This window comes from Bubalus kerabau, chromosome 6 (assembly GCF_029407905.1).
Source record: "Bubalus kerabau isolate K-KA32 ecotype Philippines breed swamp buffalo chromosome 6, PCC_UOA_SB_1v2, whole genome shotgun sequence".
NCBI classification, from domain to species: domain Eukaryota; kingdom Metazoa; phylum Chordata; class Mammalia; order Artiodactyla; family Bovidae; genus Bubalus; species Bubalus kerabau.
The window spans coordinates 24,319,573-24,334,709 of NC_073629.1; the positions used below are offsets into that span (position 1 = coordinate 24,319,573).

General features: G+C 39.6%; 1 protein-coding gene across 1 annotated transcript; it reads left to right on the top strand.

Moving 5' to 3' along the window:
- The first annotated feature begins 10,011 nt into the window (after positions 1 to 10,011).
- LOC129656402 (disintegrin and metalloproteinase domain-containing protein 30-like) lies at positions 10,012 to 12,371 on the top strand. Its single transcript, XM_055587086.1, has one exon. The coding sequence runs from the start codon at positions 10,230 to 10,232 to the stop codon at positions 12,369 to 12,371; it is 2,142 nt and encodes a 713-aa protein (XP_055443061.1). The 5' UTR covers positions 10,012 to 10,229.
- The last annotated feature ends 2,766 nt before the right edge of the window (positions 12,372 to 15,137 follow it).

Sequence of the window (15,137 nt, forward strand, 5' to 3'; positions counted from 1 at the left end):
TACTCTGTTTAATAAGGTGATTAGGAACCTTTCCATTTGTTTATTAGCTACCTGAATGTTCTCTTATGTGCTGTGCCTGTAGAAATCTTTTGCTCATTTTTCTATTAGATTGTCTATCTTTTTCTAATTTTAAAAACCATTTATAATGCCCTTTATCAGTTATAGGATTATTCAATATTTGTTCCAATAATAAGACAGAATTATACAATCCCTAAAATAGAGTATTGTACTCCATACAAAAAACCAGAGATGGACTAAAAGAATTTGTTAAAGCACATATTAGACAGACATTTTTACAATTATAGGATGAGGAAGGACAAAAGTTTGGCATGAAACCCATAAGGTAGAAGACCTTTAAGTGGATGACTTTTAAGTGGTGGATGAAACTGGAGCCTATTATACACAGTGAAGTAAGTCGGAAAGAAAAACACATGAAAAGATGCTCAACATCATTCATTATTAGAGAAATGCAAATCAAAACCACAATGAGGTACCATTTCATGTCAGTCAGAATGGCTGTGATCCTAAAGTCTCCAAGCAATAAATGCTGGAGAGGATGTGGAGAAAAGGGAACCCTCTTACACTGTTGGTGGGAATGCAAACTAGTACAGCCACTATGGAGAACACTGTGGAGATTCCTTAAAAAATTGGAAATAGAACTGCCATACAACCCAGCGATCCCACTGCTGGGCATACACACCGAGGAAACCAGAAATGAAAGAGACACGTATACCCCAATGTTCATCACAGCACTGTTTATAATAGCCAGGACATGGAAGCAACCTAGATGTCCATCAGCAGATGAATGGGTAAGAAAGCTGTGGTACATATACACAATGGAGTATTACTCAGCCATTAAAAAGAATGCATTTGAATCAGTTCTAATGAGGTGGATGAAACTGGAGCCGATTATAGTGAAGTAAGCCAGAAAGAAAAACACCAATACAGTATGCTGCTGCTAAGTCACTTCAGTCATGTCCGACTCTGTGCGACCCCATAGATGGCAGCCCACCAGGTTCCCCCATCCCTGGGATTCTCCAGGCAAGAACACTGGAGTGGGTTGCCATTTCCTTCTCCTGTGCATGAAAGTGAAAAGTGAAAATGAAGTCGCTCAGTCGTGTCCAACTCCCAGCGACCCCATGGACTGCAGCCCACTAGGCTCCACCATCCACGGGATTCTCCAGGCAAGAGTACTGGAGTGGGGTGCCATTTGAAATTTAGAAAGATGGTAACAATAACCCTGTATGCGGGACAGCAAAAGAGACACAGATGTATAGAACAGTCTTTTGGACTCTGTGGGAGACGGAGTGGGGGATGATTTGGGAGAATGGCATTGAAACATGTATAATATCATATAAGAAACGAATCGCCAGTTCAGGTTTGATGCAGGGAACAGGAAGCTTGAGGCTGGTGCCCTGGGATGACCCAGAGGGATGGTATGGGGAGGGAGGTGGGAGGGGGGTTCAGGATTGGGAACACGTGTACACCCGTGGCGGATTCATGTTGATGTATGGCAAAACCAATACAATGTTGTAAACTAATTAGCCTCTAATTAAAATAAATAAATTTAATTAAAAAAAAGAAAAACACCAATACTGTATATTAATACATATATTTGGAATTTAGAAAGATGGTAACGATGACCTTATATGTAAGACAGCAAAAGAGACACAGATATAAAGAACAGACTTTTGGACTCTGTGGGGCAAGGTGAGGGTGGGATGATTTGAGAGAATAGCATTGAAACATGTATATTTGTCAGGAGCTGCATTAGGCATTACTGACAAAATGGAAGCATGGCCCCAGACCCCTCTCCTCATTCCACAGGCACGGCCCCAGGATGAAGGAGTTAGGCCTTGTAATTCTGACTTGTCTTTTCCTCTCCTCGGCTGAGTTGACTGAAAAGGAATATTAAGGAGCTTATTGTTCTTGAGAGGAGCATGAGAAGGCACAAAGCCTTCTGCAACTGTGCTCAGAAAATAATTCATAAAGTTAATCATTGACTTTTGTTCAAGGACTTTTACAAAAGAGTGTTCCAGGATGAGCACATAGGCCGTAGCTCGAGGCCATGGGAGGGATTGCTATCTGAAGCCTATTTGTGAGGAGAATGTTTATGGCAAAGGAGTTTACTGAATTTAGGGCTTAGAAATAAAACAGTTAGAAGTTAAAGATTTAAGGAATGTTGTAAAGTTAGCATATTTTACTATTGCTTATAGAAGTTAGGAATTTTTAGAGACACTATAGCTAGAAGCCTTTTTAAGAGATAGTGAGCTCAGGATGTTAGGGGCAAACAGGATTTAGGAAGATAAGTAGTAAACTGAGGAATGTAGCATGAGCTACAATGTAATCACAAGTTAACTATAGGACAGGTTAGAGGAGGTAGATAATAGATGATAAGGCTGATTCCGAGAGAATCATGGAAGCAGGAACTCTGAAGAGCAACAATGATTTATGGAGATAATAAATCTGGGTCAGTGGGAACTGAAAATAGCAAACCTCTGACCTAATGTTTTTGTAAAAGTATGAAAGAGAATCATAAGCTTGAAATAAACAGGCAGTCCAAAAGAAAACTGAGAGGCCGCTTCATCGCCGACACCGTTCATCTCTTCAGGTTGAATCCCTGGCTGCTGGACCTGGACTCTGGCATATATTACCATATGTGAAACAGATAACCAGTCCAAGTTCAATGCATGAAACAGGGCACTCAAAGCCAGTGCACTGGGACAGCCCAAATGGATGGGATGGGGAGAGAGGTGGGAGGGGGGTTCAGGATGTGGAGACACATGTACACCCACAGCTGATTCATGTCAATGTATGGCAAAACCCACCATGATATTGTAATTAGCCTCCAATTAAAATAGATAAATCAATTTTTTAAAAAAGTTTTCACATGGGAAAAAAGGATAGCTATGTGTAGCAATGAGTATTAGCTAGACTTATGGTGATCATTTAGCAATATATAGATATAGTAGTCCTCCATTATTTACAGTTTCGCTTCCCATAGATTCAGTTACCTGCGGTCAACTGCAGTCCAAAACTACTACAGTTTGTCCCTTGGTATCCATGGGGAGTTGCTTCCAGGATCCACTACAGATACCCAAATCCTTGGATGCTCAAGTCCCTTAGTCTACTCTTTGGATCCTTGGTTCTACATCTGTTGCACCAGTGGATTCAATCACCACAGATCATGTAGTACTGCATTTATTTCAAAAATCTTGTATTAGTCAACAATTCAAAAACGTGTATTCAAGGGTCAACTCTAAAGGAAAATTCCTTTCACAGTGTCTACACCATTCATCTCACTTCATCTCACTGGGTCAGTATTGCATCATCTCATATGTTCAGCTGAGTACAGGAGAGTAAGATATTTTGAGAGAGGAGAGAGAGAGGACCACATAGCTTTCATATATTGTTGTAAGTGTATATTATAACAAGTATATTGTTGTAATTATTTTATTTTAATATTCCTTGTTTTGGTTAATCTTTTATTGTGCCTAATTCATGAATTAAAATCATAGGAGGAATGTATAGGAAAAAGCATAGTATACATATATATACATACATATATATATATATATACAGGGCTTGTTACCATCTGTGGTTTCAGGTATCCACTGCTGGTGTTGGGATCTATCCCTCATAGGTAAGTGGAAAATATTGTTTAGAGAATCAGATTCTTTACCACTGAGTCACCTGGGAAGCTCATCTTTTTCTAACGAGTATTAGAGAGTTGGATATTAAATACTGCTAGAAAGTAGAAAATTGAGTCTTCTATAACTGTGCTAGCTAATATGGCAGCTAGTAGTAACATTGGCTATTTAAATTAACCAAAATTCAAATAAGTCTGACAATCAGTTGCCCTGACTCAAAAGTCACATTTAATAGGTCAATAACTGTAGAGGGTTAGTGACTATATATAAAGACTCCACCTAGGGCTTCCCAGGTAGCTCAGTGGTTAAAAAAAAAAAAAAATCCACCTGCCTGTGCAAGAGACATAGGTTCAATCCCTGGGTTGGGAAGATCCCCTGGAGAAGGAAACGGCAACCCACTTCAGTATTCTTGCCTGAATAATCCCATGGACAGAGGAGCCCGGCAGGCTACAGTCCATGGGGTCACAAAGAGTCAGATACAACTGAGGCTGCAACATTCACTCATTCAGTCAGGGAGACAGAGAGGACCCAGGGAGAGGTCAGCTGGGATTGCAGCAGTCATTGTTGGTACTTGCTCAAACAGTATCATGAAAGCAGCCCTGACTTCTGACAGCAGCCCAGATGGTTCAACTCTAACTAACACTGGTATTCCCAGGCCCGGGTTAAGGAATGCTCCAACCCTGTCCACTTCATTGGCACAATGTTGCACTAAGTCTGGGAAAGCCACAACAGAGGAGAAGACTCAACCTTGAGTTGGTCTGGGAAGAGCTGTAGACACCTGCAGACGGCACGTTAGGCCTTGGCAAGTGCACAGGCACATGAAGAGATGTTCAAGATTGCTAATTATCACAAAGACACAGTTCAAAGCCATAAGACACCACCTCACACCTATCAGGATATTATCAAAATCCCAACAGGCAACGAATGTTGGCAAAGATGTGGAGAAAAGGGAACATTTACACACTGTTGGTGGAAATGTAAATTAGTGCAAACACTATAGGAAACAGTATAGAGGTTCCTCAATAAACTAAAAATAGAATGACTATGTGCTCCAGCAACTCCACTCCTGGGTATATACCTGGGATAAATGAAAACACTAATTCCAAAAGAAACATGGACCTCAATGCTCATGGCTTCACTGTTTACAATAGTCAAGACATGGAAGCAACCCAAGTGCCCATTAACAGATGGTTGGCTTATGAAGATGTGGGATATGTACATGCAATGGAATGTTACTCACCCATTAAAAGGAATGAAATCTTGCCATTTGCAGTGATGTGGACAGATTAAGATAATATTATTCTGTGTGAAATAAGTCAGAGAAAGACAAACACTGTATACTAGCACTTATATATGAAATCTAAAATATAATACAAATAAATATACCTTTAAAATAGACTCATAGATATAGAAAACAAACTATTGTTTACCAAAGAGGAGAGACAAGGGAGAAGGGGGTAAATCAAGGGTAGAAGATTCAGAGTTACAAACCACTATATATATAAAAGGAGATAAGCAACAAGTGTATATTGTACAACACATGGAATTATAGCTGTAATAAATTTTAACGGAGTATATTGCATAAAGACACTGAATCACCATGCTGAATACCTGAAACTAATATAATATTGTAAATAAACTCTACTTTGCAATTAAAAATTTAAACTATATGAAGGACAACAGGAAAATCCACAAATATGTGGAAATGAGACCATGTACTCTTTAAAAGCCAATAAGACAAAGAAAACATTATAAGAGAATTTGGAAAATACCTGCAGATAAATGAAAATGAAGCCACACAATCCCATCTTATGGGATGTAGCAAAAGGTGTATAAAGAGAGAAATTTATAAAAGTGAACACTTATACTAAAAAGAAAGCAAGATCTAAAATAAATAACTGTACCTTACACCTCAAGAAATTAGAATAAGAGAAAGAAAACCAAACCCAAATTCTGCAGACAGAAGGAGAAAATAAAGATTAGAGCAGAAATAAATGAAAGAGAATAAAAAATAGTATTAAAAAAAATAGAACTGAGCTGGTTTTTTGAAAAGATCAATAAAATTGACAAACTTTGAATTAAAATAAGTAAGAAGAAAGGAAGACTCAAATATCTAAAATAAAAAATGAATAAGAAAACATTGCAATTAATGTTACATAAGTAAAAACTACAAAAGACTACTATGAATAATTTTATGTTAGCAAATTGGATAACTTCAGAACTGGATAAATGTTTAGAAACAGAAAACCTATCAAGGATGAATCACAAAGAAATAAAATGTATACATATGCCTATAACAGTGAGAAGATTGAGGACTAATCAAGAGACTATCAACAAAGAAAAGCTCAGGATTAGAGGGTTTCACTGGAGAATTCTACCAAATATTTAAAGAATAATTAACATCAAGACTTCTTAAAGTCTTTCAAAGAACTGAACAGGCAGGGACATTCCCAAACTCATCCTATGAGGCAAGCATTGCCATGATATTAAAACCAGATAAAAAATAACAAGGAAAGAAGACTTCAGAGCAGCATCCCTCATGAATATTAATACAAAAATCTTAAAGAAAATGCTAGCAAACTGAATTTAAGAATGCACTAAAGGGATCATATTCCATGACCAAATGGGATTTATACTGAATGAAAAGATGGCTCAAAACATGAGAAATCAATCAATGTAGTATACCTTATTAATAGAACAAAGGATAAAACACATATGAGCATATCAATTGATGCAAAGTATTTGAAAAAATTCAATACACTTTCATGACAAAAATGCTCCCAGACTAGGAAGGGAAGAAGACTACCTCAAGATAATAAAAGTCATAAATAAAAAGTTAACATTATACTCAATGGGAAACCTTTTCCTTCAAGATCAAGTACAAGTGGGCAAAGATATTCACTCTTGTCATTACTATTCAACATAGTACAGGAAGTTCTAGCCAGAGCAATCAGACATGAAAAAGAAATAAAAGACATATAAAATGGAAATGAAGAATTTAAATAATCTCTGTTTGCAGATGATATGGTCTTATATACATAAAAACCTAAGGATTCACCAAAAAAAAAAAAACAAAAACAAAACCCTTTCTTAGCACTAACAAATGAATTCATCAAATTTATGGGATACAAAATCAACACTCAAAAATCAATGAGAAAACTGAGATGGAAAGTAAGAAAACAAGCCCATTATACTAAAATACTATGATATTATGGCCTTTAAAAGTATAAAATACTTAGGAATATACTGAACCAAAGTGGTGAAAAAAGTGGTAAACCATAAAACATTGCTAAAAATCCCCCAAAGACACTTCAAATTGATGGAAAGACATTACTTGGTAAAATATAATAACTGATAGTCATTATGATGGTTTAGTCCTGGCATAAAGATAGATATATAGACCATATGGTATAGAATTGAGAACCCAGAAATAAACCCTTCCATATATGACCAAATGATGTTCAACAAGAATATCAAGACTACACAATAAGGAGAAGACAGTCTCTTTAATAATGTAGGGAAAACTGGATATCCACATGCAGGAGAATAAAGCTGAACCCTTACTTTACTTATACATATACAAAAATTGACTCAAGGTGGATTAAAGAACTAATTGGAAGAACAAAAACTATTAAATTCCTAGAATGAAGCACAGAAATAAAGCTTCAGGACACTAGATTTGGGAATGATTTCATTATGATGGCACTAAAAAGTACAGGTGACAAAATAAAAAATTGATAAAGAAGATGACCACAACAAATTTTAAATCTGCAAACCAAAAGATACTGACTAGAAAGTGAAAAGGTAATCTACAGAATGGGAGAAAAATAACTGCACATCATAAGTCTGATAGATGCACGTCTATCAGAATATATAGGACAGTTCTTCAACTCAGTAATAAAAAATTAATTTGATTTAAAAATGGGCAAAGGACTTGAATAGATACTTTTCCAAAGAAGCTATACAAATGGCCAATAAGCATATGAAAGAGTTTCAGTATAATCAGCAAGGAAATGCAAATCAAACCACAGTGATACATCACCTCAACCCATCAGAATGGTCACTATTAAAAGTTTGGAAAATAAGTGTTGGTAAGGATGCAGAGAAGACAGAAGCCTGTAAACTGTTGATGGTAATGTAAAATCATGCAGCCATTAAGGAAAGGAGTATAGAGTTTCTCAGAAAGTTAAAAATAGAATTATCATGTATCTAGCAATTGAACGTCTGGGTATATGTCCTAAAGAACTCAAAGCAGGATCTTCAGGAGATATTTGCACACCCATTTTTAAGGCACCATTATTCACAGCGGTCAACCCAAATGTCTACCAACAGATGAATGACTAAGAAGTATGGTATATACATACATAGAAAAGCATGTATGCTTAAAAAGAAATGATCTACATCTGTTATTATCAATGACTTAGAAGATAATTTACAATATATTGTGTATTAAAAAATGACAATGTCTAAAATAGTATGTAATATTTTTAAATATAACATGCTATCTATATTTTATGGCATATCCTAAGATGGAGAAAGAATTATACCTAAAAATTCTGTTTCACTGTGGGCAGAGTTTATTAAAGACAGATGCAGGCTGAGGATAAAGGAAAGGCTTGCATTTTCTACTCTATGTAACTCACCTTTTATAATATATATGCATTGTTGTTAGTTTTTGTAAATAAAGAGAAACAGGTCTAAGCAGGCTATTTCCATAAAGTTTTGTGTTAACAAACAGATGCTGCAGAGTTTAGCCCAAAGATAATATTGTAGCAATAGGAGCTTCAGAATTAGTGTTTTAATCAAGAAATAATGCAATGGTGGAAAGGAAAATGGTAGAATGAATATAGAAGACAGATCCCAACTGCCTTCCCCAGTTTAGGCTGCTGGGGACTTGAGAACATTAGCCAGATTTACAGACTGAGGAAATTGTAATTCCTGGTTCGAACTAGGAGCTCAGCACACTCAGTGAAACTTTCATTGGTCCCTAGTCAGCTCTCTGCTGAGTTCTCCCCTTCTTCATGTCCTTTATGTCCATTGCCTCTCAGCTCAGTAACTGACTTGACTAGGAACCTGAATCTTCAGACAGGCCCTTCCTTACTGTCTGCTAATTACACTCACAATTCTAGGAATCCATCAGCAGTTGAACTTTGGGGTATATGTCCTAAAGAACTCAAAGCAGGATCTCCAACCAGGTCATTTCCACAGTACACAGGCCTCCTCCTTTGCCACCCCCCTGAGCGGGTTCTCTTTGAGGGATTTCCTATCCTCTGCTGGAGGCTGAGGGGAGCTTTATACCAGTGCTTGAGAATGGCCAGGACCCTTCCCTCTAACAATCTCTCTTTTTTAAAAATTATTTTTATTTATGAAAACTTTTTATATTATATCAGAGTACAGTTGATTAAGAATGTCATGTTAATTTCAGGTATATAGCAGAGTGATTTAGTTATACAAATACATGTATCTATTCTTTTTCAAATTCTCTTGCCATTTAGGTTGTTACATAATATTGAGCAGAGTTCCCGGAGACCTGGGTTCGATCCCTGGGTTGGGAAGATCCCCTAGAGTAGGGAAAAGGATACCCACTCCAGTATTCTGACCTGGAGAATTCCATGGACTGTATAATCCATGTGGTCACAAAGAGTTGGACACAACTAAGCAACTTTTACTTTCCCTGTGCTATACTGTAGGTCCCTGTTGCTTATCTATTTTATATACAGCAGTGGGTACTAGTCAATTCCAAACTCCCCAGAACTCTCCAGCCTCTTTTCTGTTTCTTTCCCCTCTGTCACATCAAACTTCTTGAATGTGGTCTAGACTTCCAAATCCCCATTTCACATCACAACCTTTTGGTATGTGTATCCTCTGCAGTTCCTCCAACAGTTCACACTAAAGTCTCCATAACTTCCTTTTGCTAAACGCAGCATTTCTTGAACTCTGGTCACATTTCACCTGTTGACCAAAGGTGCTACCAGGGGTGGGGGTGGGAAGGTAGGGTCTCCGCTTATTTTCTCAGGCTCTGGTGCTACTCTGGCCACCTCAGATGCTCTTTCCTTTGGCCGCAAGTGAGCCCAGCAGAAAAGTGGAATGATGAAGTAGCACAATGATGAAGTGGGCACAGCAGCCTATGAGACATCCAAATCAACACATGGGAAAATCGGGTGTATCCTAAAGTCTATAGAAACAAGAAATGGCCCAAATTACAGCGAGCCTTTAGCAAATTCTCTGTTGTTCCTCTTATTCTTTAGTCCTTCTCCTTTTCTCAAGCTGCTCTCTGTCTTCTCCAATCCGCAAACAGTCTAGCTTTTCATTTTATTCTGGCGCACCTTCCTTGGATTCTTCCACGTGCGCCCAACGGCACCGCCCAGAGAACGAACTACATGCGTTGGGCGGGGCGTGTAGCTGCAGGGGAAATCAGCTAGCCTCAGCCTGACCCAGCCTGGCCCAGGGCTGCGCTCCCATACACAGCACCAGCGAGCTTTGCACGCACTGCTCTCCGCGCCTGTAGCGGAGGTCCCTGGAAGGCTGACTGTCAAGGCCACAGTGGCAGGGACTGAGCCAGTGGGAACAGGCTGTGCCATGAGGTCAGTGAGGACCTGCCTCTCCCCAGGCTGGTCGCTAGTCCTGGCGGTGCTCCTGGTTGACTCTCTTGGCAAGGATTTACTTTTTCACCCTGAGTGGGGCTTTGACTCCTATGAAATCTCAATTCCCAAGAAGCTGAGCTTCCGTGGAGGGGAGCAGAGAGCGGCCAGGCACATGTCCTATCTCCTGCAGGTAAAAGGCAAGGACCGTGTCCTTCACCTGTGGCCCAAGAGGTTTCTGTTGCCCCGGAATCTGCAGATTTTCTCCTTCACAGAACAAGGAAGACTCTTGGAAGATCACCCTTATATACCCAGCGACTGCAACTATATGGGCTTGGTTGAAGGAAATCCGGATTCTGAAGCTACCATAAGTACATGTATGGGAGGTCTCCGAGGCATCCTGAAAATTGCTTCCAATCATTACCAAATTGAGCCCTTCAAGGCTTCTTCTAATTTTGAACACATGGTATATCCCCTGGAGAAAGAGGAAATTCCCAATCAAATCTGTGGCTTAACTAATGAGGAAACAGTAGAGCAGATGGCCCAGCATGAGAACATGGCTAGGACTCCAGATTTCACTGAGTCATATGTGCACCAAAAGTACTTGGAATTAGCCCTGGTCTTTGATAACAGTAGGTATTTATATTTGAACTCCAATCTTACTCAAGTCATAAATGATGCCATTCTTCTGACTTCGATTGCAGACTCTTACTTTCAAGATGTCCGTATGAGAATACAGCTATTAGCTGTTGAAGTATGGACAGACAGAGACAAAATAGCACTTAATTCCCCAGAGTTATCACAAGTTTTAGGCCAGTTTGTGCAGTACAGGTCACGTGACCTACGTGTTCGGATTCCAGCAGATTGGGCACACCTGTATGTTCACAAAAAGTTTAAGGATGCGCTTGCTCATCACTGGGGAAGTGCATGTAGTATGATGCCTTCTGGCTCTACAAGTTCTGTGCTAGATAGAAACCTCCTTGGCCCCGCCACTTGGACTGCTCACGTTCTGGGCCACAGTGTGGGGATGACCCATGACCCTGAATACTGCCAGTGTAAGGGCAGGCACAGTTGTATCATGGGCACTGGACGAACTGGGTTTAGTAATTGTAGTTATGCCGAATTTTATGCACATGTAAGTTCAGGATTAAACTGTCTAAATAATCTCCCAGGCCTAGGCTATGTGGTTAAGAGATGTGGAAACAAAATTGTGGAAGAGAATGAGGAATGTGATTGTGGTTCGACAGAGGAGTGTAAAGAAGATGGGTGTTGTCAACCAGATTGTAAATTCAAACAAGGTGCCAGCTGTAATATTGGACTTTGTTGTCATAACTGTCGATTTCGTCCATCTGGATACATGTGTCGGGTGGAAGAAAATGAATGTGACCTTGCAGAGTACTGCAATGGGACCTCAGCTTTCTGTCCAAGTGATACTTATAAGCAGGATGGAACCCCTTGCAAGTACGAAGCCCACTGTTTCAAACAGAGTTGTCAATCCAGGTATATGCAGTGCCAAAAAATTTTTGGACTTGATGCCAAGGATGCTCCTCATCAGTGCTATGATGCAGTTAATGTAATAGGTGATCAATATGGGAACTGTGGCATTATAGGAGTTCGTAAGTATAAAAAGTGTCCCAAAGAAAGATCCTTATGTGGCAGGCTACAGTGTATAAATGTCGAAACCCTCCCTGATATGCCAGATCACACCATCCTAATATCCACTCATCTGCATGAAGAAAATCTCATGTGCTGGGGCATTGGCTATCATCTAGCCATGGTACCTATGGGGTTACCTGACCTGGGTGTGATAAATGATGGTACCTCCTGTGGTAAGGAGCGGGTATGTTTTAATAGAAATTGTGTGAATAGCTCAATCCTGAATTTTGACTGTTTCCCTGAGAAGTGCAACCGCCGAGGAGTTTGCAACAGCAACAGAAACTGCCACTGCATGTATGGTTGGGCCCCTCCGCTCTGTGAGGAGGTAGGATATGGAGGAAGCATCGACAGTGGCCCTCCAGGACCAGTAAAGGAAGGGGTGCCTGTCTCAGTTCAGGTTGTGTCCCTTATGGTAATGCGCCTTATTTTCTTGTTTATCTCAGTGATCCTTGTGTTATTTTGGAATGTCCTAGAACACTTCTGAAGCCAAAGAGAGACACCACCAAGTAGCACTGGAGCAGAACAATTCAAGGCAAAAAATATATCTGTATCAAGAAACCAAAAACGTAATCAGGCAATCCACAGTAACTCTGTTTACTACACAGGGTCATAAATTGAATAAGCTTCTCATTTGTCCATACAGCTCTTTCTTCCTTCAATTTATTTTACTTAATTTTCTTTGAGTTTTTGATCAGCAAATAAAAAGTAGTCTTGATTTGGAAACAAATCAGTGCATCTTGCTCTCCCCTTAGTTTGGGATGAAGTTTGGATCGCCTTTAAAAAAATGCCCTACTGGTTTTCTGAACACTCATATTGTTAGTTTCATAGAATTACGGTGGATTTCAGGGTAACGTACTGTCTTTCAGTCCCAGCAAACAAAGCCGTCATCTACTTTTCCCTGTCTCCCTCAGTGTCATCAATGAAATCATCAGTGTCTGTGCCCTATGTTGAACCATGAATGGTGATTGCCACATTTTATATATAGAAGGTGATCGATTATGAGGGGAGTCCCTCACTGTGCGGTTCACACACGGCATAGAAATCTGGTCTCTGACTCAGTGTTTGGGTTGGCCTTGGTTGGGTTGAGGGCTCAGAGGACTGAGTGGCCCCTTCAGAGGAGTCAGTGACCACCTCTTGCTCATCATCCCAGCCCTGTGACAGCCGAAGTGTTTTGGTCTTGTTCTGGGCTGAACCCTCCTGCTGTTCCCTTAGCTTCCATGGGGCTCCTTCTTCCCCAGGCAGCACTGCAGGTCAACTATACCCCCACTCCAATCTCCTCTTTTCTTAGCCATGTAGTTCTTCTAACTAAAGAAGTTGTGGGGCTTCCCTAGTGGCTCAGGCAGTAAAAAATCTGCCTGCAATTCAGGAGACCCGGGTTCGATCCCTGGCTCGGAAAGATCCCCTGGAGAAGGGAATGGCTACCCACTCCACTATTCTTGCCTGGAGAATCCCATGGACAGAGGAACCTGGTGGGCTACAGTTCACAGAGTCACAAAGAGTCAGACATGACTGAGCACACACAAAGAAGTTGTGGGACACACTCATGATAAAGAGTGTTCCCTTGGACTGTTTGGGGACTCCTCTTAACTCAGAGTAGAAAGAACATCAAGATAATTTTTTGATCATCATAATTCTAACTTTTATCAAACTTAGCCATCATCAGAAAAATCCTAAAAAAGCAAGGACATGTGGTTATGTAGCTACAATACTGAAAATGGTAACTACCATTTATTGTGTTTAATCTGTGGCAGACAATGTTCTAAGCACTTCACCAGTGCCAATATGCATGACAGTGAAAGTCACTCAGTCCTGTCCAACTCTTTGCAACCCCATGGACTATAGAGTCCATGGAATTCTTCAGGCCATAATACTGGAGTGGGTAGCCTTTCCCTTCTCCAGGGGATCTTCCCAACCCAGGGATCAAACCCAGGTCTCCCACATTGCAGGTGGATTCTTTACCAGCTGAGCCACAAAGGAAGCTCAAGAATACTGGAGTGGGTAGCATATTAGCAGTCCTGAATATAAGTCTGTGAGGTAGGTGTTGTTAGTTTCCTGTTTTCTAAAAAGGAAATGGAGGACAATGAGGTTAAATAACCTGCTCAAGATTATACAACTAATAATTGATGCCACTATTCAATGTAACTTTATATGAATATTTGGAAATTCAATTTAGGGAGGAAGATTTAAATAAAAATTTACGCTTATTTATACATCATAGATATTTTCAACATTTTTGTTGTGATAAAATGTATAAATATTATTATTTACATAAAGCATTCATGCAGTGTGATAATTTAATATACATATATATTGCAGAGTGACTACCAAGATCAAGGTAATAACACATCCATCACCTCACAAACTTCAATTCTCAGAGGGTAAGGATACTTAGCAGCAACCCTCAACAAATTTCAGATATACAATACCATATTATTAACTCTATTTATCATGCTGTATATTAGATCTTCAGAACATATTTAATTACAACTGAAAGTTTGTACCCTTTGTCTTATACCTACCCATTTTCCCCTCTCCCCAGTCCCTAGCAACCACCACTCTATTCTATTTCTCCGAATTAGTCCCTTTAAAATTTTTTTTCAGTTGTAAGTAATACCATATATTATCTTGTTTCTGTGTAGATTTTTAGTTAATGCTCTCCTGATTCATTCATGATTTTTCAAATGGCAGGATTTTTTTTTTTTGGCTAAATAATATTCCATTGTGTATACACATGTGTGTAGTTTACTAATCCATCCATACATTGAAGGATGTCTAGGTTGTTTTATGGAGAAGGCAATGGCACCCCACTCCAGTACTCTTGCCTGGAAAATCCCATGGGTGGAGGAGCTTGGTAGGCTGCAGTCCATGGGGTCACGAAGAGTCGGAAACGATTGAACAACTTCACTTTCACTTTTCCTTTCATGCATTGGAGAAGGAAATGGCAACCCACTCCAGTGTTCTTGCCTAGAGAATCCCAGGAGTGGGGGAGCCTGGTAGGCTGCCATCTATGGGGTCGCACAGAATCGGACATGACTGAAGCAAATTATCAGCAGCAGGTTGTTTTAAGTCTTGGTAATAGTGAATAATGCAGAAATGAATGAGAGACTCCAGATATCTCTTGAAGGTATTAACTTGCTTTGGGTATGTAGTCAAGAGTGGAATTTCTGGACCTTAAAGTAGGTCTATTTTTAATTTTTTGCGGACCCGCCATAGTATTTTCCATAATGGCTGTACCATTTATGTTTCAAAG